At 44.4% G+C, this 24166-nt stretch overlaps 1 protein-coding gene across 4 annotated transcripts in view; it reads left to right on the top strand.

Moving 5' to 3' along the window:
- LOC147429127 (DEAD/DEAH box RNA helicase family protein) overlaps window positions 1-24166 on the top strand; it is a 234134-nt gene that overhangs the window by 118491 nt on the left and 91477 nt on the right. For all 4 annotated transcript variants that reach the window (XM_086495195.1, XM_086495194.1, XM_086495196.1 and 1 more), the window contains 4 exons: window positions 440-552; window positions 5106-5310; window positions 16164-16321; window positions 16429-16510. In XM_086495195.1, the coding sequence (XP_086351321.1) occupies window positions 440-552; window positions 5106-5310; window positions 16164-16321; window positions 16429-16510 (558 nt within the window). The remainder of the gene's footprint in view (window positions 1-439; window positions 553-5105; window positions 5311-16163; window positions 16322-16428; window positions 16511-24166) is intronic.

Raw genomic sequence — 24166 nt, 5'->3', positions numbered from 1 at the left:
AGGTGTGAATGCACAATTGCCTATTTTCTTATGGGTACACGTCTTTCATATGTGTGATACTGCAGATATGAGTTTTTAAGTGAAGGGTGGGTTTGTTGCACAGAAGAGGATGCCGGTACCATACCCTGGCAGTTTTGCTAGAGAGCAGAAAATTGAGACATGAACTTATGAAGCACCTGGCTGTCATTACTAGGTGGTGCTTTTTATAGGCTAGATGCTCACCATGTTCAATGGGGAGTCCTACAACTATCAAAGTATTATAGACATGTTATATTTGTTATGCACATCCCCAGTGAAAGGGAAATCGGGCTTTTTTGGGATATCTCTAAGATATCTCTAAAATATATGTACACATTGATTAGCTTGTTAAACTGTGATCTGTAGAATTTTTTGTATTTCCACTTGACAAGCAATCTAATAGGTCTTGTTTGGTACACAGCTACGGAAGCTTTTGCAGCATTATCCTCGTAATTATCTCAATTTTCTACAAGCAGGGCAAACAATAGAGGATGGCCAATTCCTCAGATTTTCTGGCAAGATTGTTTCCTCCAGGTAATGCTTTGATGATAGACAAAACTCTGTTATATCTCTGTTTAACATATGTGTATGCTATATGGATGTGTGCCACTGTACCCATGTATCGACATTCAATCCACATAGTTGTATGATTGTGTGTGTGCGTGTGCATGCATGCACACATGCATTTCTGTGTATCCAGGTGCATGTGGGTGAAGGTATGTTTTCAGAGAGATATAAAGGGTGCGTTCAGACGGCACACAAGCGCAAGCCTTGTCGTGCCTTTTCCCTGCTCCAGCTCATTCACACTGCCGAAACAGGACAGTAAGACTTAAAGCTGCTTCACAGCAAGCAGCGAATAGCGGGTGAGCTTCTGGCTATCTCATACACTGCAAGACGGTGGGTCAGTGGTTCGAGTTCTGCCTGTTTTTCTTTCTGCAAAGTGCCCCGATAGGGATATGTTCCGAGGGTTGGATGCCACCCGCCACCCTGGTGGATCCGGATCATGTCCACCGTTTTTAGGTGAATACTGTTTTGCCACATCTTCAAGACGTGCCTGACCAACTACATGTTCTAGGCAGTCTGAATGCTGCCTAAACAGTCATGCTAATGTTTTACACACATACAGTGTTATGTTTGTGAGTACAGAACTTTTACATGTAACACATAAATTGCATAAACACGGACCTCGCACCAAAACACGTGCATGTACACTCATTCACACCTGTAAGTGTACACATGATGCACTTTTATCACAAACATACACGTCTACTTGGGCATGTGTTACACACGTGCGGGGGCGCGCGCGCGCGCGCACACACACACACACACACACACACACACACACTCTTTTTTTGAAAATCTATTTTAAGTAATTTACAACCAGGAAATCTGAAAGTGAGGAAAGCCCATCAAAAGATTAGATACAAAAGGAAGAACACAAAGGTGTTCCGTAATGTGAAGGCTCTAAGAGCATACATAGGAGAGCTGAAGGATATCCGGGGATATGTCCCCAACATCAAGGGCAAAATGTAGAATTGCCTAAGTGAAATCTTGAACGAAGGAAAGGGATCTGCATCATGCTGAACATGCAAAATTGTGTTGGCACCACAAAGACCATAGAGACCAAAAATCTGACCCATGTGAAGAAGACCGCAAATCGTTGAATGGAAGTTGGGAGAATGCCAAAAGCTCAGAACCGTCTGTGGAAAACTGCTGAGCGAAAGCGGAGGCGCATATAGGTTGATACGTGGTCAAGGACTCTCTCTCCCTCTCCCTCTCCCTCAAGCCTTAAGGTTCCAAGCCTTCATTGAAGTTCAAGCCTCAACGCTTCATCCTCCCTCAAGGGTCATTCTCGAGTCTTAATCTCCATCTGGCATCCCTCCCTTAAGCATTATTGAAAAGCATGTCTAAATAGGATTCTGCTTGGACTAATGGGTGTGTGTGGCTCTCTACTAACATATGGTTGAATTCAATCTAATTTAAGCATGTTTTAGGTTTACCGTTCCAGCCCCTGTTCTTGTTCAGACGTCCAAAGGCCGTCTGTTCCGGAAACATTTCTGAGTCCCCCCCCCCCCCCCGTTCCTGTTTCATGTAACTTTGATTCAAGGTAATCTTTAAAGAAATCTTTGTCAACCCACATTGCCTCGTGGGTTCCTCGATTTTTGAACTTCAAAAAGTAATGTTGTGCTTGTTTCTTTGAGCCGTGGTGAATGCAGAAAAATTTGCCCCGGCTTCATGAGTTGAGCTTTGTCTACGATCTTGGGTTTGTCCTCTTCAGAAATCTCCTCTGGGGATCTTCTTGAAACATGATGTTTATTAGGCTTCCGTGAATAAGATTCCTGAGCCTTGCTTAGCCAAAGTGTCACACTCTCAGTAATCTCATCCAAGGACTAGCTCTCATCATTGGCATCAGGCAAGTGACTGATAGACGTAGTCAACAAAGATCGGAACGGACAGCCAAATGCTACCGCGTGCGGAGTTCTATCAATGGCAGTGGAGTAGGAGTCATTCAAAATTGCTCAAAACTAGTGGGAGATAATGCTTTCAATGAGACTGTTGATCATGCACATATGACTGCAAGACATCAATGGCTAACTAATTGTAGATCTCAGATTGACCATTGGATTGTGGATAAAATGCTGATGAAAAATTCAACTTAGTGCCAAATTTTTCAAAGAGTGCCTGCCAAAAATGTAATGTAAACTGACATCTCTATTTGACACAATGCACTTAGGCAAACCATAGAGGGGATACCAATGCTTATTGAACAAACGTCTAAATCAACTTGTACCTGCTTGGGATTAGCAGTTAGCTAATCCGATACATGAGCAAGAGGCTTTTGCATCGGCAATCGGGCATACACCCACAGAACTGTACATACAGATGAATAGCCCTTGAGCCGGGCATCATGATAGTGTATTCAATAGGGGAGAGAGGTGTACGAGAGCGGAATCATCGTGCTACATAAGACAGAGGAGAAGGCAAGCTTTCCATTAAAGCTGTAAACCTGCACCCACTACTCACACACACTCTGTAGTCAATTAATGAAGTTAATTGACTACTGAGTGTGTAGTCAATGGCTAACTAATTGTAGATCTCAGATTGACCATTGGATTGTGGATAAAATGTTGATGAAAAATTCAACTTAGTGCCAAATTTTTCAAAGAGTGCTTGCCAAAAATGTGATGTAAACTGACATCTCTATTTGACACAATGCACTTTGGCAAACCATAGAGGGGATACCAATGCTTATTGAACAAACGTCTAAATCAACCTGTACCTGCTTGGGATTAGCAGTTAGCTAATCCGATACATGAGCAAGAGGCTTTTGCATCGGCATTCGGGCATACACCCACAGAACTGTACATACAGATGAATAGCCCTTGAGCCGGGCATCATGATAGTGTATTCAATAGGGGAGAGAGGTGTACGAGAGCGGAATCATCGTGCTACATAAGACAGAGGAGAAGGCAAGCTTTCCATTAAAGCTGTAAACCTGCACCCACTACTCACACACACTCTGTAGTCAATTAATGAAGTTAAATCAGCCTCCCTGCCTTCTCTACTCGATTTTGGGCGCTCCCCTTGCTGAGGTGTCCTTGCAGATGTCTTTGGAGTCGCCAAGCGTCCTCTATGCCCATTTGGTTTAAATTCCTAGTACCCACCAACTTATGAAGTCTTGGCGAGGGGCCTATATGATTTTAACTGAGCCTAGCCACCCTCTTACTACTCGGATTTCAGTGCCGATCAGCCCAACCATCTCATGGCGACATGGCCTTCACTACTACTGATGAAACTCTCGGCCATCTGTTGTTTCACACTGGCTGAACCCACAAAAGAGATCATAGTAACATGGGATCCCATTTTTGGGCTTTCTGTCTCCTTTGTCCTCATGTTCCCCTCGTCCCAGCACCATCCCCTTGTTTCGAACCCGTCTTGTGGAAACAAGATTCCCCTTTAAGCCCCGTCCCCCATTTCCCATCCCATCTGTTGGGGACGCGCCCCACGTTACTATGACAGATATATTTACGTCCTTGAGAACCTGTAGTGCCAAAGCCAGCAGACCGAAAAGCCTCATATTCAGTGCCAAATGGCCACAACTTTGAATTCTCTTTGTGTACACAACTAGCAAGTTCATCGTTTTGCTCTGCAATTGCTCTTGAAGCTTGGGCATGAGCCTCATACAAAGTTCTTTCCAGTTTCTGTTTTGTACTGCTCAAGATGGATTTGATTCTGACTTCTGTGTTTTTAAACATGAGTTGGGACTTCGGCTCAAAGATTTCTGTTCTATTGTAGGCCTGACCAATGTATCTATGTCCGCTAGTGCCATGCGGCTAGAGTTTGGACCTACTAGAGAATTGACAGTTTGTATTGGTAAGCCATGCACCTTTTGTTAAAAGAACGACAAATTTAGTGGCTTTCAAGTGGGTGTTACACAGAGCAAAGACAGAATATGTATTTTTGAAGGCTTAATTTGTGTTGAAACATTTGAGAAAGGCATGTAAGTCAGCTGGTGGTATTGCTATGCAATTTTAAAAAATCCACATGAAACTCTAGAGAAAAGTAATTAAGGTTACCTCGCTTGGATCTGTGCTACAATCAACAAACAAAATGTATGTGGGGAGGTTACTGAACAAAAGCACCTCAGATTCATCGGATGCACTAAGTAGTTGCTTTCTTTGTAGCCAATCTGTTGCTTAAGCTTGAATCATGGCCCTTAGTAGATACAGGCCCAGGAGAGGGCCCCTATACTGGTAGCGTCAAAAGTTGAGTCAGTGCCGGTTTTCTGATGAGCTTGTAGCTTAAAAACTTTGCATCTGCGTTCTTCATTTTTGTGACCACCAGACCATCAATTTGTGCATGAGGGTCTCTCAAGCAGTCAGGAGGCTGTTGGCTTGAAAGCAGTGTAGATGTGCACACAATGCTTAACCTTTTGTATGGGTGTCGAATGATATGTGAAATGCATGAATGCCTAGTTGTTAAGGTTTCTGTGGTTGAAAAGATGTTTGCTGGTTTATTTTTTGAAAAGGGAGCTGTATTGAAAAGCACTCTCTCTATGTTAATGAGGTTTAACATGAACTGTGCAGAACTTATAGTACTCAAGGTCTGGGTATTCTTGAAGTACTCATCGAAACTATAGGACATCAAATAGAGAGTCGTAATGAAGAAAACAATTCAGTGACATTGCATGTAAAAAAATTCTTCAGTGGAGCTCGTTACTCTTCAAAGTGGTTCCTTGGTAAGATGGTGGAGAAGTATCCAGTGGGCGCACATGCTGCAGTAAGCGGTAAGGTCAGTATTGACTGCTAACCTTTCACTGAGAAGTTTCATGAATGCCGATTTGTGGCTTGTGATGGTTTCACATCCTTAACCACTTTGGTGTCATCATTTCTTCAATTTTGTACTTTCTCCAACTGCTTGGTTTTCACCACTTTTGAGTCTATTGAGCATTTCTTTTGTCAAGTGGGTGATTTTTAAGGAGTTTCTTCATTGTATGTGTGCATGACAGGACAATAGTTGCATACAAAGAGTTGATAGTGAAAGAAACAATTCAAATTCTAAATGCAAGGATCTAAAGTTCTTTCAGCTAGGACATTAGGAATCTATGCTTTTCTGTTTTATAGAGCTCGGACATGTGTTTACTGTTTCCAATCTGGCACTGCCACATTAGCACATGGCAAGGCACTGGTTGCCAGTTGCAAGGATATTGATCCACGCTGATTCTGCTAGACAATGCTTATGATGTCTTGTCCATCTGATGGAGAATCGGGACTGAGAAATCTTCAAAATAGTACCAATTTTACAAGTAGCATAATTTTTTTTACTTCATCCAGCTTGTACATGTGTTAACTATTTTCAATGTGCTTGCTTAACATACAAACTGACACTATCGAAACTAGAGGTAAATCCATATGATTAAATAATTTTTATGCTCTTGGATTGTCACTCTCTTCTTTCAACCCCTCTCTCTCTCTCTCTCTCTCTCTCTCTCTCTCTCTCTCTCTCTCTCTCTACCTATTGTATCAGTTGCTACACCCACGTAGTTTTAGATTGTAGTAGTAGTAGTAGTATTTTGTTCCACTTCTAGTTCTTTTCTAGTTCCTTTGTACCCAGACATGGTATTAGATTCACTATTTTGTAACTGATTGGTCTTATAGGTCATTTTGGCCTTTTTAAGACGTTAATATAACATTTCATTTCATTTCATTTCTCTCTCTCTCTCTCTCTCTCTCTCTCTCTCTCTCTCTCTCTCTCTCTCTCTCTCTCTCTGTTGCTCATACCAGGTGACGGGCGAGCAGGTCTGTGGCGGGCTGAAGCTCTGTGGCGGGCAAGTCTGGCGCGAGGCTGAAGCTCTGTGGCGGGCAGGTCTGGCGCGAGGCTGAAGGTCTGTGGCGGGCTGAACGCGAGGCTGTGACAGGTTTCATGCGTTAGGGACAAGCAGCACAGTGACTCTCTCTCTCTCTCTACACACTCAGTTCGAGCAGTGTGCAACATTCTGTGGGCAACGTGCAACATTCCACAGGGCAGCGCTGCCTGTGCATTAGGGTTTTGGGCGAGAGAGGTGGAGCAAGCAGGAGCTCGCGCGAAGGGCAGGCAGCAGAAGAAGTCCTACGCGTAGCATGTCCTAGCAACCCTACGCGTAGCAAGTCCTAGCATACGCCCGCCCTTCACCTACACGTAGGAAGTCCCAGCCTTAGAGAAAATTTTAAGCCTTAAGGTAAAAAGACTTAAGATAAAATATTTTAAGTTTGTCCTATTCTCCCTAGTACCCTACCCCACATTTGGGGCTCGGGTTCGATGGATCCGCCTACCGAAGGGGAAGGGCCGGGTGTAGATAGCTACACCACCCCAAAAAAAACAACTACATTTAAGCGGAGAAACAGAGATACTGTACTATCACCAGGATCATTACGAGTGGGGAAAACGTCCAAGATACATGATGAACTAATGATGGAGAAGGTCCAGATGATGCTCAAATCAGAACTAAACTACATGAGAGATGACATCAGGAAGGAAATGCACGCGGGCGCTGAGAGCTACAGGAACTCCATGTATGGAGACATGATGAGGGAACTAAGGAGAGAGATCCGGGGGATACAGAATGAGGAGATTCAGATCTTGAAAACGGAAGTACGAAACCTAATCAAGGCCGAAGTAAATGTAACAGAATACGTTATGCAAAAGAAACTCGATGAGGCAGTAGCAAGTTTTGAAGCATGGAGAACAAATATGGAAAAGCACATGGGTGAAAAAGATGCAATAATTGAGGAGCTAAAAGGAGAACTTGCGGCTTGCAAATCTGCAACTAAGGAGAAGGGAGACGACCAACCTTCGGTTCTGAAGGAGCTCGAGGACATGAAAGATCAAATGAAAACTCTACGGGAAAGAGATGAACAGAAATCGAAAACGGCATCTTCATGGGCGGAACGTCTTCTTAAGACACAAGAAAAGGTTCTCTCTTCCTGAAGGGCCCGCTGTAACTTTAGGGCTTCCAGTTCCCTGCGTAAAGAATTCAAGGGGTCTGATGGACTGTCCACGAGTACAAGGGCAGTTTCTACCTGAGGAGAGTCAGTGAATAGCTTCCTAGCTCCCTCTATTCTAGTAGCAGCAGCAACAAAGTCCTCCACACTCGCTTCAGGACGGAGACTTTCTCTGAGCTTTTGTTGAGAAGTCTTAGGCAGAGCCTTCTCTACCTACTTCTTCACCATAAATTCTCCTGGTTGCTGAGACAGCTTGGCGACCAGGGACTTTGTTCTGGTCATGAGCTCGGCAAATGTCTCCTTGGGCTGGAGCAACAAGTTGGCCAACTCATCTAGAATCTTTTCTTGATAATCCCCTGGTCGGAAAGCTTCACAGAAGTGCTGTCTTAACATAGTCCAAGTAGCAAAGTGGTTTTCAGCAAACTGACTGTACCATTTATCTGCAAGACCATCCAAGGTGGACGGAAAGAGCAAAGGTAGGCGTCTTCTCTATTGAGGCCACGACCTCTGCAAAGAGAAACAAACCTCCGAGCATGGTCATCAGCATCCTCTGTGGAGAGACCCTTGAAGGTAGGGAACTTGATGTTCACCTTGGCCAAAACACTAGTGAGCTCCTCCATGGCCTCTTGCTCCTGAGCCTGTTGCTCACTAGCTTGCTGTAACAAAATGGGGGAGAGCCTTACCGGAGAAGGTGACCTGGAGGAGGATGTAGAACCGGTTGAAGGAATGGAGGGAGCTGTATGTGTAGGTATGGGTGATGGTGTTAATATACTTCTACTGGGTACCAAAGGTTGGCGTCGTCTGTGGTAGTACTTCTGGGGGCTCAGTAGTGCGCTTTGACGCTCTAATGATCGCCTTGTATGTGTCATGCAGTAACCACCACCCCAACCAAGCTTTGGGCAAGAAGAACTTCACCTGGTTGAACAGTGGACTAGACTCTACTAGACCAGGCGAGTGACGACCAACTGGCCTGGACCAGGACGAGAAGGACTAGACCAGGGACGAGGAGGACTATACCAGGACGAGGACTGGGTGGACCAGGGCGAGAGAGGATTGGACCAGCAAGGTGAGAGACTAGACCAGCTAGATTAAGCTGTCTAGGGTGAAATTGGACCAGACCAGCACAGGCGAGACGAAGAAAAACCAGCTAGCTGCTTTACTTGTACTCAACAGAGAGTGAGACTTCAATTGAGGTCCCACCGTGATCGCCAAAATGAGAGCACCTGTAGCGCGGATAATGTGTCGTGCTCTCTACAGTGTGGGTGCCCCTCACTGCAATGTGCGTGACAATCTCACTCCGGAAACTCTCTCAAACAGAATGAAACACAGAAACAATGGATAACAACAGAGACACAACAGTGGACCAGAACATGTGGACTCGACTAGCCCAAAGAACCATGTACAGACTCTGGCGTGGCAGCACACTCAGCTCCAGCCCATGACTCACAGGTACAAATGGGGGTGTCGAGGCTCAGATGTGCAGGGATGGTGAAGCAGTGCTCTGTGCAAGACTCGCTGCTCTCGACGACTATGCTGGACCAAAGGTGAAGCCCATGATGATAATGACCCAACGGCTCATAAATGTCAGCCACCTAAGCCAATCTCCAAAGTGAGTGGTGGTGGTGACCTGGCCACGATGTCCACTAGACCACCGTCCGTATCCTGCCACGTGTCACTGCCCAGCCCAGCCCACAGAGTCCGACTAGTGTGAACCAGGCCAGACCAACCATACTAACTCAGTGTCCTGTGAAAGTGACACTGTAGCCTGCTACAATTGCCATATGTTACTTTCCTCCCAGTACATCCATGTACGCTGCATCCAGAGGCAGTCACCTTTCTCTATTCTAGATGATGACATACGGGAGTTTTCTAGGGATGGTGATATCATTCTCCTAGGGGACTTTAATGCCCGAACGGGCAACTCGCAGACAGTCTTCTACGACACTTCAGATGAGATGCTCAGAGAGATGGATGTGGGTGAGCTGGGACTGGACAGATGCTCAGAGGATAGAGAGCAGACGGAGTATGGAAGATACCTCATGGAAATGACGACTACACATGGATTAGCCATACTTAATGGCTTACAGCGATTTCCCGAAGCAGCCGGTTTCACATGCTTTCCACACAGACATGGGGCCAGTACAGTGGATTATGTTATGACACAACCAAGCTTTGTCCCCTACATTCAGGATTTCACAGTGGGAGCCAGGCCAGTGGGCATAGCAGTATAGTACAACCCAGACACTAGGAGGCAGGCCACACACCGGCTATACATTTACACCAGAGACCGATTTCGTTTATACAGAGGAGATCTGGGACAGTCTATTGGAAGGCACAACTGGCACAAATGGTACAGGCCTCTCAGTGGAGGAGTGCACCAATATACTGACTGAGACACTGCATGGGGCTGCATCAGTGGCATACCCACACACTCAGCCAGGTAAGAGACGACATTTTGGGAGCATGCCCCAGAATAGTTGGTATGATGAGGAATGCAGAGAGATGAGAGCCCAGCTTTAGAGGGATCTTCTGTTAGGATTCATCACTTACAGACAGTCTCGGATTGCTTTTCGACGCATTGTGCGACGGAAGAAGCGAGCTTACCTAGCTCAGATGGAGCGAAACGTATATCAGATGTTCTTGAGTAGGGACTCAGGAGAGGCATGGTGACTCTTCCATGAGCACTCTCCTCCCCCAGTGATTACTTCACCTGATGTGTGGGGCCAATATGCGACATCATTATATACGGTTCCGGGACAGGAACCCCTTGCAGATCCTACCAAGCCCCCTTGCAGACCCTACCAAGCCTTGCCCAACTACGAGCACTTTCTTTACTCCTGAGATGGTACGAAGGGCCATCGACAGGATGAGGACCGGGAAGGCATATGATCATGACGGTCTAGTACCGGAGCACTCTATACATGCCAAGGATATGCTGATGGAGGTTCTCGCAGTGTTGTTCAATCGTGCCATGTGTGAGGGATTACCTGAGACCTGGAGGTTGTCTAATATTGTGCCCATCTTCAAGGCTGGTGACCCTACAGAGCTTGGGAATTACCGCACTATTATGGTTGGACAGACATTGGCACGATTGTATGCATCTATTCTGGAGCAACACTTGAGTAGCTGGGCAGAGGGCGAGGGTGTACGAGCAAAGGGTCAGGCCGGCTTCGGGAGGGGTTTCTCCACTCTTGATCATATTTTGACACTCAAGGCCATCATTGAGGAGGGCAGAGCACATGGGAGACGGATCTATTGTAGCTTTGTGGATTTTCGCAAAGCATTTGACATGGTACCAAGCGCTCGATTGATGCGCAGACTGCAAGAGATGGGGGTGTCCATAGAGGTAATTTGGGGGATAATGGCTTTGTACAGATAAATGGTGGGACATGTACGCACTCCAGAAGGGGTATCTGATTTAGTTCACTATACGATTGGAGTGAAACAAGGTTGCCCATTGTCTCCTACTCTATTTGGTATGTATGTTGATGAGGTGTCTGACTACATTGACAGAAAGGGTGACAGGGGTGCCCATCTGGCAGGGACGTGGACCCCATTGTTGCTTTATGCTGATGATATTGTACTGATATTTGACTCACCAGAGGTATGCAACAACATTTGGACGCACTACGCAGTTTTGCACAGGATAGTGGACTGGGTGTAAACCTAGGTAAAACAAAGGTTATGGTGTTTAACACCACACCGCAATGGGTCAGGAGATCAGTACCTACTTTCAAATATGGTCAGAAGATTGTGGAGTATACAGATGCATACACTTACGTGGGGTAGTCTTCACTGGGCCGAGATTTTCTTTGAGAAGAGCAGCAGAGACTAGACTAACTAGAGCCGGTGCGGCTCTGGGAGGAATGGAGAGGATGTGTTCACAGGTTCAGTTCCAGGAACCTAGGACAAAGTTATGGCTCTTTGATACTTTGGTTGCCTCTACTATGTTATATGGTGTGCAGGTTTGGGGACCTTCTATAGGCCAGGATGGGTGGAGGCATATGGAGAAGCTCCTGGTATCTATGATCTCTCGGCTGACTAGAGCCAAGGTTTCTGTACCGCATGATATCATTCGAGCGGAATTAGCTGCCCCGCCCCCCCTATGGAGATTGAGGCGCTCACAAGAACAGTCTCTTTTGTACACAGCCTATGGGATACTACCAGAGACAGATATGCCAGGGTGGCTCTAGAGTCCTGCAGACAATTAGCCTTTAATGGGGATACATCATGCTGGTATGCTCAGATGACATCATGGTTTCAGACACATGGTTTCACCATGGACAGGTTGTCTCCTTTTCAATACTCTCTTCATGCACCCTTGAGGTCTCTGACACGGGTAGAGATTAATAGATTCATCCGTTAGGATTTGATCCAGCTGGACACGAGGAGGACATGGATAGAGCCGTTACTAGAGTCGGGCACAAAGATGGCTTTCTATAGAGAGCATCTTCTCCACCTCACGGGGGATGGGTTTGTGATTCGACCTAGCTATATGGACACGCATCTTTCGCATGGTTTGCGTTGTGCCATTGGCCAGATACGCACGTCCTCACATTAGCTCGAGATTGAGACTGGCAGATTCAGAGGGACACCAGTAGATAACAGAATATGCCGCTTATGCCATCTAGAGCCAGAGACAGAAGTACATTACATATGTCATTGCACAGTGTACTATGAGATACGAGGTCGTTTTCACTGTCTATTCAGAGAGGGTTTTGGGCGTCTATCTAGGGTCATGAGTTATGAGGATCAAAGATGTCTTGGGCTTTATCTACTTGAGTTACACAAGCATAGAGAAACCTTACTGAGGAGAGGTGAAGAGAGACATCCCCAGAGACAGATCACAGATTTCTTTACACTAGATACTGTACACCCAGAAGAACAGACAGAGGAGCAACCGGCGACGGTGGAGAGGTCTACCCGCACTTCTGGCATTCTCATAGACCGAGCATTGGAGCTAGGGAGATGTAAACGACCGCGAGGGAGGAGAGGAGCTACACAATTTCGAAGGAGGCTATGGCAAAGGATTCAAGCCATACTCTTTTGTCGTCCAGAGTGCAGATGAAGATGGATCTCTACTCCCCTCCCATATTGTCTTCACATTGTACTACTTAGTTTAGGATCATGCAGTATTTATATTTTGTTATCCTAGTTTAATGTATTTTGCTAATCTGACTTTGCATTAGATACACCGTATTGTAACTTTCTTGTCTCATAGGTCACTTTGGCCTTTTGAAGACGTTAATGTAACATTTCATTTCATTTCATTTCTTTGTGTGTCTCTATCCACCCCTCCCTTCTACATGTCATCCCCAACTTCACCCATGGCATCCCTTAGCCTTGGCCTTCCTTATAGGGCGAGCTAAAGTGTTAGTCTCAAGCAGGGGGCTTGCTTAGCCGAGGACCTCTCTCTCTCTCTCTCTCTCTCTCTATATATATATATATATATATATATATATATATGTATGTATGTATATATATATCCATCCACCCCTGCCTTCTACATGTCATCCCCAACTTCACCCATGGCAAGTAAAATCAAGTATGTGCTTCACTCCAAGTGTATCTCCAACATCAAATCGGAAATGAAGACATGGAGAAAAGAGATGGAGGAATGGAGGAGTGCAAAGGTTAATTTTCTTTGGGAAAAAGGAGAGAAGGAGAGGATGTGGAAAGAGGAGAAGGAACAACTCGGCAACAAAATTGCCACACAAGAGAGTAACATCTCGGACCTCCACAAAGAGATGGCCGAAATAAGATCAAAAACAGGATTCGAAGAGGGGGAATTTCAGCCATCTTTGCGGGAGGAAATTGACAACATAAAGGAGCGAATAAAAACCATAGAAAACGAGGACGAGCAAAATAAAACAGCAACGTCTTCATGGGCTGAAGTGGTTATGAAGACGCAATAGAAGGTAGATGTAGCGGAGAAATGGGTTGAGGTGGCCAAGAACGGGAAAAGTGCGCCATCATCACTCACACCCACTCTCATACACATGACCTGGAAGAGGAACAAAAACAGAGGATGAACATGCATGTCAGAATATCTGGTCTTAGAGACCAAGAGAATATAGAAGTGGAAGTGAAAGAGCTGTTGACAATTATGGGGACCACGTCTCGGGACACATACAAAAGCTTGGAGAGTGGGAAAGAAAAGCACAGAAAGAGATGCATCTTCATCCAAAGAGCATGCTCTCATCTTATACTTCCCTTCCATGGATGCCAAGAAGAAAATTTTGAAAAAAAGACCTACTCTTAAGAAAGGAATCTTCTTGGGTGATGACTTGACCTTAGCACAACTAGCACACATGCAGGAGGTCATGCTAGAGATTCAGGTAACAAGAGAAAGAGGGAAGATTGCCTTTTACAGAGATAAAAGAGTAGTGATCTTAGACAGACGCACCACCTGACAACGCGAGACCTATGGGACCAAAATTAAGATAGCGGAGATGCTTAGAGAGTTGGATGTAGGAGATTTGGGGCTTGACAGACATGCACAGGAGAGAGAGCAGACATAGTATGGGAGACCTCTCATGGAGATGGCGACTACACATGGTCTGGCCATACCTAATGGCCTACAACGTTTTCCTAGAGCGGCTGGTTTCATATGCTTTCCACACAGGCATGCAACCATCACAGTGGACTTTGTCATACAACTGAGCTTCATCTCCTGCATTCAGGATTTCACAGTAGTACCCAGACCAGTGGTGTAATCCCGGAAACTACCGTAGTAGTATGATTGGACACGTTGGCACAATTATATGCTTCTATCCTTGAGCAGTAGTAGAGGAGATGGGCAGAGTGAGGGTATACGTGTAGCGGGACATATCGGTTTCAGGAGAGGCTTCTCCACTCTTAACCATATTCTGACACTCAGAGCCATCATTGAGGAGGGTAGGGCACATGGGAGATGGATCTATTGTAGCTTTGTGGATTTTCGCCAAGCATTTGACATGGTGCCCAAAGTCAGATTGATGCGTAGACTACAAGAGATGGGAGTGCCCATTGAGTTGATTTGGGGGACCATGGCTCTATACAGATCAATGGTGGGACATTTGCGCTCTCGAGAGGGGATATCTGTTTTAGTTGACTCCACTATTGGAGTGAAACATGGTTGTCCATTGTCTCCTACTCTATTTGGTATGTATATAGATGAGGTTTCAAATTACATTGACAGAGAGGGTGACAGAGGTGCCCGGCTGGCAAGGACATGGATTCCATTGTTGTTATATGCTGATGATATTGTGTTGATCTCTGACTCACTGGAAGGTATGCAATGACAATTGGATGCATTACATAGCTTTGTGAAGGATAGTGGATTGTCTGTAAAACCTTGGTAAAACCAAGGTTATGGTGTTTAAATCCATGTGGACAGTGGATCAGAAGATCAACACTTCCATTCACTCATGGTTAGGAGATTATGGAGTAAAGAGATGCATACATTTATCTTGGGGTAGTCATCATCGGGCCAAGGTTTTTTTTGAAGAGAGTAGCAAACTAGACTGACCAGAGCGTATGCGGCCTTGGGAGGATTAGAGAGGAGGTATTCGCAGGTTCAGTTCTAGGAACCCCGAACAAAGCTCTAGATCTTTGATACATTGGTAGCTTCAACTATGCGCTATGGGGTTCACGTTTGGGAATCCTCTGTGGGTGGAGAGGTATGGAGAGGCCCTTGGTATCTATGATCTCTCAACTGATTAGATCCAAGGCCCCTCCGTGCCGCACAAGATCATTAGAGCGGAGTAAGCAGCCCCCCCTATGGAGATAGAAGCGCTTACTGGATCGGTCTCCTCTATGCACAACTTATGGGATACTACGAGAGACAAATATGCTAGATTGGCCCTTGAGTCCTTGAGGCAGTTAGCTTTACAGGCAGACACATCATGCTAGTATGCATAGATGTCATCATGGTTCCAGATGGAGACTACAGCAGAGGATTCGAGCCATACTTTCTCGACGTATAGAGTGCAGATGAGGATGGATCTCTACCATATCCCCCCCCCGCCCCCCTTTTTTTTTTTCTCTCATTGTACTACACATTGTACTGGGCACCTTTTGTATTAGCTGGCAAGCCATACAGTCCCAGTTTGTCGTAGTTGTTTTTTTTTTTTTTTTGTTTCAGTTCTTTTTGATTCCAGACACGGTATCAAAATTCATTATGGTGTAACAACTTGGTCTCATAGGTCATTTTGGCCTTTTGAAGACGTTAATATATCATTTCATTTCATTTCTCTCTGTGCAAGTGCCATTTGCACTACCTTAGGTCATGGATATACTAAAGCCACATGGACAATTCTACTATTTATTGTGTTGGCTTTCTAACGCGGTCGAAATGTTTCGACATTTCCTAGGATAAGAGACGGCCACTATGATGTCATGGCATATTATCATCTGGCTCATGCAATGCAATAGAGGCTTTTGTGTGATATGGGCTTGAACGAGTCATTAATCGCGTTTGGAATCTCTCTCAAATCTGATCGAGGACTGTTAAACTATATCGCTCATTCAGAAGTGGAAAAAGTGGTGAATCATATTTTATGTGCTTCTTTTCTCCCTTGTTACTTTTACTTCCATTACCTCCATGTTGTTTGATCTCTGCTTTTCAGTTGATCTCCTGAAGTGCTGAACTTGTGAGTTCTTTACTTTATGCCTTTCATGTAGGTAAAGGCCTTGCAGTACAACAACCATTATGAAGTCAAGGACTACAATTTGGAGTTAGTGACCAGTGGCAAACATGACAATAAAGCTGCAAATCTGTACCCCATTTATCCTGCCAAAGGTCGTTTGGATGCCAAATTTTTCAAGTTATGCATACAAAAGTGAGTGACATCTAGTAAGCTCGTTGTCAATTTTATACAAAATACTTTATGATTTACAAGTAAGCTCATTGATTTTACAAATTCATGCCTTTTCTTATGTCCTGTAGGGTCCTTCCTAATTTGCCCTTGAATATTGACCCGCTTCCTGAGCATTATAAGGCTGCTCTCAATCTAATGGATCTCCATGAAGTAAGTATGTAAACTTTCCTCTAAAGGCGAATCTGGGCTTATCCTTGATTCGTATATGTATTTGTTGAAGTATGTGCAGGATACATTCTTGAATTTGCTTTACCTTGTCCTTTCTTTTCTAGCTCAAATGATGAGGTTATAAGGTACCAACCTTTTAGTTTAGCATTTAAAGCTCTCCTTGTAGCAAAAGGCTCGCTGCTCCTGCTGGTCACCAACTCTCCCTCCTTTCTTTCTCTCTCTCTGCAGCCCCCCCCCCCCCCCCCCCCCCCCCCCCCCCCCCTCAACACACACACACACACACAGACCAAAAAAGAAAAAAACCTTTTGATATAGATGTTTGGCTGAAATTTGTATGAGTGAAATCCCTATAATATGCCAATCCTTATGTCGATCAACGGTTGCAAGAGGGGGAATTTATGAAAGAGGAGATAACATCTCCTAGATTGTGTGCCATGAGGGCCTATAATGCAATTCAAGACCATATCTACTTGCAGCATACAGAAAGAAAAGCATCCGGCTTTGATCATTGACCATGTCCTCAATCGTCCTTACATTCTTTTGAGAAATGAAGTATGCTCTATAGGGTTCTTTTCAGCCAGGGCTTCAAAAAAAATGGTGGTCCAATGTATACTTTCAAGTCACGAGGAGCTCTATGGGTTCTTTATCAGCCAGGGCTTTGGAACAAATGGTGCTCCAATGTATAGTTTCAAGTCGCAACGAGTTACCTGTCTGAATATCTCTCGCATGCCAAGTAATGTACTTTATAGCCTCTTTCCAATTTGCCAAAGGATATGGAGTGTCACGAGGACGTGGCAACTGCTAACCTTAGTTGTTGGTTTCTTTCCATTGATTTTTGTTTAATTTTTGAGACCCTCTTTTTGAAGTTGCAAATGGTCGGACATTGTATGGCCAATGTGAACGGTAGTTTCACCCGGAGACGGGAAGTTTGTCGGCATTGGAATTCGTAAAGTAAAAGGATGTCTAGGCTCAGTTCAAGATCATGTAGATCCTCCCGTCGCACTTAGCAAGTTGGTGGATACTAGGAAGTGAACTCAATAAAGGCTAAAGTCAAGGTGGGATCACCAACAGAAAGTATCCGATAGTTGGGCCACATTGTACTTTTGGATGCGGTTCTAACGAGGATAGATGGTCAGATGACCAGGGGAACATTTTATTACTTTGCTGCAAAGTCAACTGATGCACCGGTTGAGAGATTTTTAAGCGAGAAGCCCAATGCGGGGAAATTGCATGTATGAGTGCCAAGTGGCACTTTTTGGTCAATTTACCAAGTCTGGGAGAACAGAACCCGTAACTAACTTTTAGGAGCAGTTTTGGAGGCTGTTAACACAGATTTTCAGCCATTTCTCTCTATTTTTGAGCTTCCCATGACTTTACCTAGGTCCAAGGAGCTCATTTTCAGCATTGGAAGGCATCAGATGCGTGTTTACAAGGCTGTTTTGCTGCGTTTTCAGTGATACGCAGGTTTTGGCAGCCATGGAAATCTTCCCCTTTTTGCATCTATTTGTTCACAGATGCATTACAGGTCAAGGGCAGCAGAGGGGGCGCTCGATTTATGCTGGGGGGATGCTTCATTGAAAACCTGTCACAGGTTAAGAGCTACGGAGTGCTTTCTTTCCCTCTTATGTACAGTGTGGTGCTAGGAGTGATGCCTTGCACGCTACACACTGCTCTCTCTCACTAATTCGAGCATTTCTTGTATATCATACAAGAAATCACGAGCTTGGTGATCTGACTTTCTCTAAGCCAATAGCAATAGGAGATTTAGGCTCAAATCAATACATCGACATAAATGGGCTAAATCCAATAGCAGAATGTTTTCTACTATTATCGGCAAATTCTAATTGCAGAAGATACCTTTCTCAATTAGACTGCCTATGAGAGGCATAAGCTTTTAGCATGTCTTCCAACATCTCATTCATTCTTTTAGTTTGTCTAGCGGACCCAAGATGATCAGAGGATGACATTCTCGACTTTGTCTGAAGGAGAGCAAATATATCTCTCCAAAATCGTCCAGTGAACTTGGTATCCCGATGACTGATGATATCCTTTGGCAAACCATACAGCTTATAAAGTTGATCGACGAGTGAAATTGCAAACTCATGACTTTTTACTGTTACTTCGTTGGTATAAAGTTCTTTTATTTTAAGAGGGTTTATGTCCCTCAGCCAATATCTGTAAGTTGGGTTAAGGTTAGGTTATTAACCCTAACCCCTTTTGGTCCTCTCGGTTAGAATCTACAAGTTTGGGCGCGCTATGTCATCAGTTTGTGACATACCCTCCTCTTAAAAGAATGTTACTTAGGCATCACATCCAGATCTCACCGATTTCTAACAGATGTCGAGATGCACTAAGTTCAAATCACACTCATTCTTCATTCACATAGCCATCACATCCACATCTCACTGATCTCTAACAGATGTCTAGATGCACTAAGTTCCAATCATTCATCAGACAAAATGCTGCAGACATTTCATCTTTCTCTACATGTCTCTAACAACACACACATGAAAGAGCACATGTTTTCTTTTCAATCAAGGGAATTCCAATTCAGTGCACACAGTTCATAAAGTCATTCCGCAAAATACTGTGCGCCCGTCAGTACCCTAAAATTAGAAAGAGAAATTAGTGACTTATTCAATCTAGGCAATCTATGACAAAGGAGTGGAGTGGCTCCCCTCTTGTGCAGTCCGCACAACACCAGATTCAACCTTGTGGATTCATCGGTAACTTTTGGCATAGACATTGCGAATAGTCCAAAAGCTTCAAGGTTCAACTCTCTCTGAAGAGAATTTGCGAGGTTCTATTTCTCCATCCACTTTTGTATCGAGAGCCAAATAGTAGCCTTGACCAAATTATCCGGTGAACCTACTCTCATTCAAATATGTCGATATTCGAGCATAGTGATCTTCTTAGTCATCACCTGTCCTGATACACTAAGACCACATTTCTAGTCTATCTCATCCAAGCTGGAACTTTTGATGCACTAGTCATATAAATGTGTAGAAATGGTACAGAATGCGATGCCATTGCCAACGCAAATGCCATAGATGCACAACTTAGAGATGCATTCACGTAAGGAAGAATACATGAAGTTATTTCACATTTTTATAGTACTCAAACGTAGGTCTGTCTATACAAAAGACTTCTCATTCACTTTTGTACGGTATTCGGAAGGGGGTCTATCCGTATAGAAGATTTTCAAACAATTCAAACATTATTTCAACCAGACACAAACAAGTTCAGTATCAAATAAGTTCAAACAATACCCAAACAAGGTTCAAACTGATGAGAATGGGCTTTAGCCTATGAACCTATCCATAAGAGAGAGACATGATATGAGATGGATCATTTGGTGCATGTATTGACTTCCCAAATCAGCCCCTACAATATAGGGATGACCACCCCTTTTGCATGCATTTTGGCTCTTATGATATGTACTACACCTCATCTTAATCCTCCATAGCCTAACATGTGGTATCCAAGCCTAATGATATTAGGACTAATTACCAGTAGTGAACTTGACTGATTCATTGTGAGATTGGCTAAGTGTAATATTTTTCTTGGGTATTGCCGTGAGCCACAATAGCCTTGGTTAATTAAGCATCGATTAGTGAATCTTAAGGCATCACTTGTGTGCGTGTGTAGGATCTCTTCATTTGCACAATACATCATTCTACTTATCACTATCCCATTTGTTATCATTGTTGATTTTTGGTACATCCTTACTCAATTTCATTGATTAGTGATGGCAATGGTTGAGTAGTGAGATTTAAAATCATCCATCGTAGGTTTTTTGTGTGATGTTCTAGGTCTATTTTTATAACATGCTTCATTACTTCCTCATCAAAGCATTGGTTGTGTCAAGACTCAAGAGTCGTCTGTGTGCATAGTGCTTGACAAGAGCTCTTGATTAAGCCCTTGAGCTCTTTATTTGCTTTCCATTAGCCCCTTCATCCAAGAGCTTCAAAATGATGCCCATCCAAGAGCTTTAAAATGATACCGTGTGTGTGCAAGCCCTTGGTTTACAGAGCATGAAGTTACCATTTTTAGGGTTCTCACGATACACAAGCCGCAAGGGCATGGTGGCTAGTCCAAATGCGTGTGGAGGGAAGGTGGTGGTCTTGTCACAAATGGGTGACGTGGCATGGCCCTGGCCAGCGTGGCAACAGACCCCGGGACACACACACACCCCCGTAAATTGCGGCAGCAGGCTGACGTGGCAGATTTCTGGGTTTCACGCTGAAGGTGCTGATGTGGCTGCCGTATGGAACCTCTGCAATTTGCGGCACAAAAAACGTTGGCAGGCTGTACGAAATTCCGCCAAGAGAGCTGGCTGCTTTTGGGCACTCTGCTTTTCAGTGAGAAGCTTTTGAATTAATGCTTTTGGGGCTCTGCTTTTGGGCATCCCTTGTACCAATAAATAAGTGGGCTAGGCCTCACTTCTCAAAGCATTTGGACGCAGAGTCTAAGAGTGAGCGCCTGCCTACTTTCTTGTACTTTGAACACAGATTAATATAAAAGGAAATACCAAAAGGGGCGCCAGTCTTTGGGGCCAACATCTCTAGGCACGGAACTCCGTGGGGCCGTGTCGAATCAATTGTGAATTGTGAACTGTTTTGAAGTGAATCTCTGCTATGTCGTGGTAGAATCTTGATTTGGAGTGTCCAAGTTTGTTACAGTGGTATCAGAGCGCGGCGGATTTCTCTTCTACCGGGGAATCCGATCCTTTTTTTGCGGCACTTATGGATTTCAACAACGAATAGTCGACTTCCTCTGCATGTGGGGATGCGGGAAGAGATCACGAAGAAGATTCTCACGAAGAGTATGGCCCGCGTCGGCCTACTCAGGCGGAGATTGAAGAGATGGAACATCAACAATTGGTTGACGATGCGACAAAGATGATGATCAACCTTGCGAAGGATCCGAAATTTGCTAAATTTTTGACACAGACATTCTTCGACGAAGTGCACACCCAGTGGCAGAAGGCCACAGAACCACCCCTCAAACCGGCACTCAAGAAACCTCCTACTCCGAGGATGTTTACAGAGCAAGAATTGGAAGAGGTGGTTGATACACGAATTAATCAGCTTTTTGACGGGAACAACAAAGCCAAAAAGCACGACAAAAAGCAGAAGAAAGGAACTGAATTCCCAGGTTATTTGGTCTGTCAATCTACTTTTGCCTCGGAAAGAAAGCAGAAAAAGCGTGTGTGATTTGAAGGAGTCTCCAGTTCTTCTTCTTCTTCTTACAATTCTTCTAGCTCTCCTGATTCGAGCGAAGAAAAGCAGGCAAGGGAAAAAGCGAAGCAAAAAGCAAAGCTTCGGAAACGGCAAGAAAAAGGCAAAGAAGCCTAAGCTTTGCCGAGGTTCTGACAGTTCTACAGAGGACTCATCTTCAGATAGTTCGGACCCCGACGATCATAGATTTTATGCAAAGAAGAAGCACTTTTATAAAGCCAACCAGTATGACTTTCTCGAGGATAAAAGCAAGAAAGTTCGAGAATATAAAGAAGATGGATAGTCAATTAAGTTTGATACTTTTTCTGGATTCTGAGATGCTTCAAGGGCTTTGGCCTTCATACAACAGTTTGATATAGCTTTCTCTAGAGGGCATTACTCGAAGCACTCCAAGATTCGGAGGGCTACCTCTTACTTCAAGGGAAATGCTCGAACATGGTGGTCCACTCCTCTATTGAACAAGAAAGTGCCAGTTAAATGGCTGAAACTTAAAAGGCTTTTTATTTCTTCTTGGTTGACTCGGGAGTACAAACGAGACATACGAACTGCTTGGAATCATTTGCGGATGACCAAGAAAGATACTTTGGACGCATATTGCGAGAGATTTTGGAGCTCTTTTCTACTCGCTTCTTCATTTAAGAAGATCTCGTTTAAAGAACAGTTTGAGCGGTTTAGCTGCGGACTTCCTACAGAGATCCGAGATCACTGCTTAAAACAAAAGTCAGATTCTATTCAAGAACTGATGAGTGATGCGAAACAGGGCTTTGCTATACATTGAGGCAGTCTGACTTACCCCACATATGAGATCATGACGCAGAGAACCAAACAGACTTCTAAAAATGAGAGTAGATAGAAGAAGAGCCCCCAAGAACAGAAAGATAAGGATGCACGACCCCGGCTCACTCTTCGGGAGAGAGCCAACTACATCAAAGAGGGGAAGTGTTTTGGACGGGGGGAACATGGGCACATCTCCACGAAGTGCCCTAAAAAGGCACAGAAAGAACAAGATGAAGAAATGCCAGAGAGTTCGAGAGCAGCTGAGGAACGTGGACGAAAAGGCAAGATGAAAGCAGGACTAGTTCCAGATTGCATGGGTACTGACCCAAGCACAATTGATGAAAGTACAGAAATTTGCCAAGCTTGGGGCAAAGTGAAAGACCAAGAAGCCCTGATTTTCTTTGATGGAGGAGCCAAGGCTAACTTCATTTCACCTGAATTGGCGGCGAGGCTCGAAATTACACCCGATTGGATGGGACCACAAGTAGAGACAGTTCTAGCGGCACCTGGCAGGGACGTGGCCATTACACTTGTCATTGGCAAACTTCGGTTGCATTGTCAGGGGTATTTGGGGCACGAGGACTTCTACATAATGCCCTTGGAAGGTTGTGATGTTCTCCTGGGAGTTCCTTGGTACCATAAGAACAACGCCGTGGTTGATTATCGGGTGAAGAAAGCAACATTGACTACTGAAAAGGGCCGAACCATTGTACTTGATGTGAAACTTAAGGGGAGTCTGTCCCTATTGTATCGGCTTCGGCGATTTCGAAATTAATTAATCCAGTCTATTGGTTTACTCGATCTTTTTGAAGAGTTGAATAATGAACAAAGGACAAATATTTCTAACCTTAATAAAGAACGCCAAGATTTTGTCCACACTCATGCCGATTGCTTTTTTGAGGGCTTGCTAGGGGAGTTGCCACCAGCTCGTCCTGAGGATCATACTATTGATATGATATCTGGAAGCACACCATCGAACCGGCCACCTTACCGTGTGAGCCGAGCCGAGAATGAAGAGATTATGAACCAAGTGAAAGACCTCTTGGAAAAGGGTCTTATCCAGCCGAGTACTTCACCTTACTGCTCTCCGATGTTGTTGGTTTTGAAGAAAGACGGATCTTGGAGAATGTGCATTGATTATAGAGCTCTCAACAAAATCACCACCAAGAACAAATTTCCGATTTCTAGGATCGATGATATTCTAGACCAACTACAGGGACCCTCTTGTTTCAGTAGGATCGATTTGAAGAGCGGATATCATCAGATCCGAATCGCGCCGGGAAATGTCTACAAGACAGCTTTTCGGACGAGTTAGTTTATTCGAGTTTTTGGTGATGCCCTTTGGCCTTACCAATGCTCCAGCGACCTTTAACCGAATGATAGACAGGATTTAAAGAGAGTACACATCTTTTGTTTGATGACATTATTGTCTTCTCCAAGGATGAGGCAGAACATAGAGAAAATCTGCTACAGGCCTTTCAGGCATTGCGGGATCACAAGTTAGTGATCAAGGCCAAGAAGAGTGAATTTTTCCTACCAGAGATACACTTTTTGGGACACATCCTCTCAGTAGCAAGAGTGAAGATGGACCCGGCCAAGATTGAGACTATTCGTGATTGGC

Source organism: Adiantum capillus-veneris, chromosome 22, assembly GCF_014529385.1.
Source record: "Adiantum capillus-veneris isolate H3 chromosome 22, ASM1452938v2, whole genome shotgun sequence".
NCBI classification, from domain to species: Eukaryota; Viridiplantae; Streptophyta; class Polypodiopsida; order Polypodiales; family Pteridaceae; genus Adiantum; species Adiantum capillus-veneris.
The sequence above is the reverse complement of the archived record's forward strand: the minus strand, read 5'-3'. Positions and strand labels throughout refer to the sequence as shown.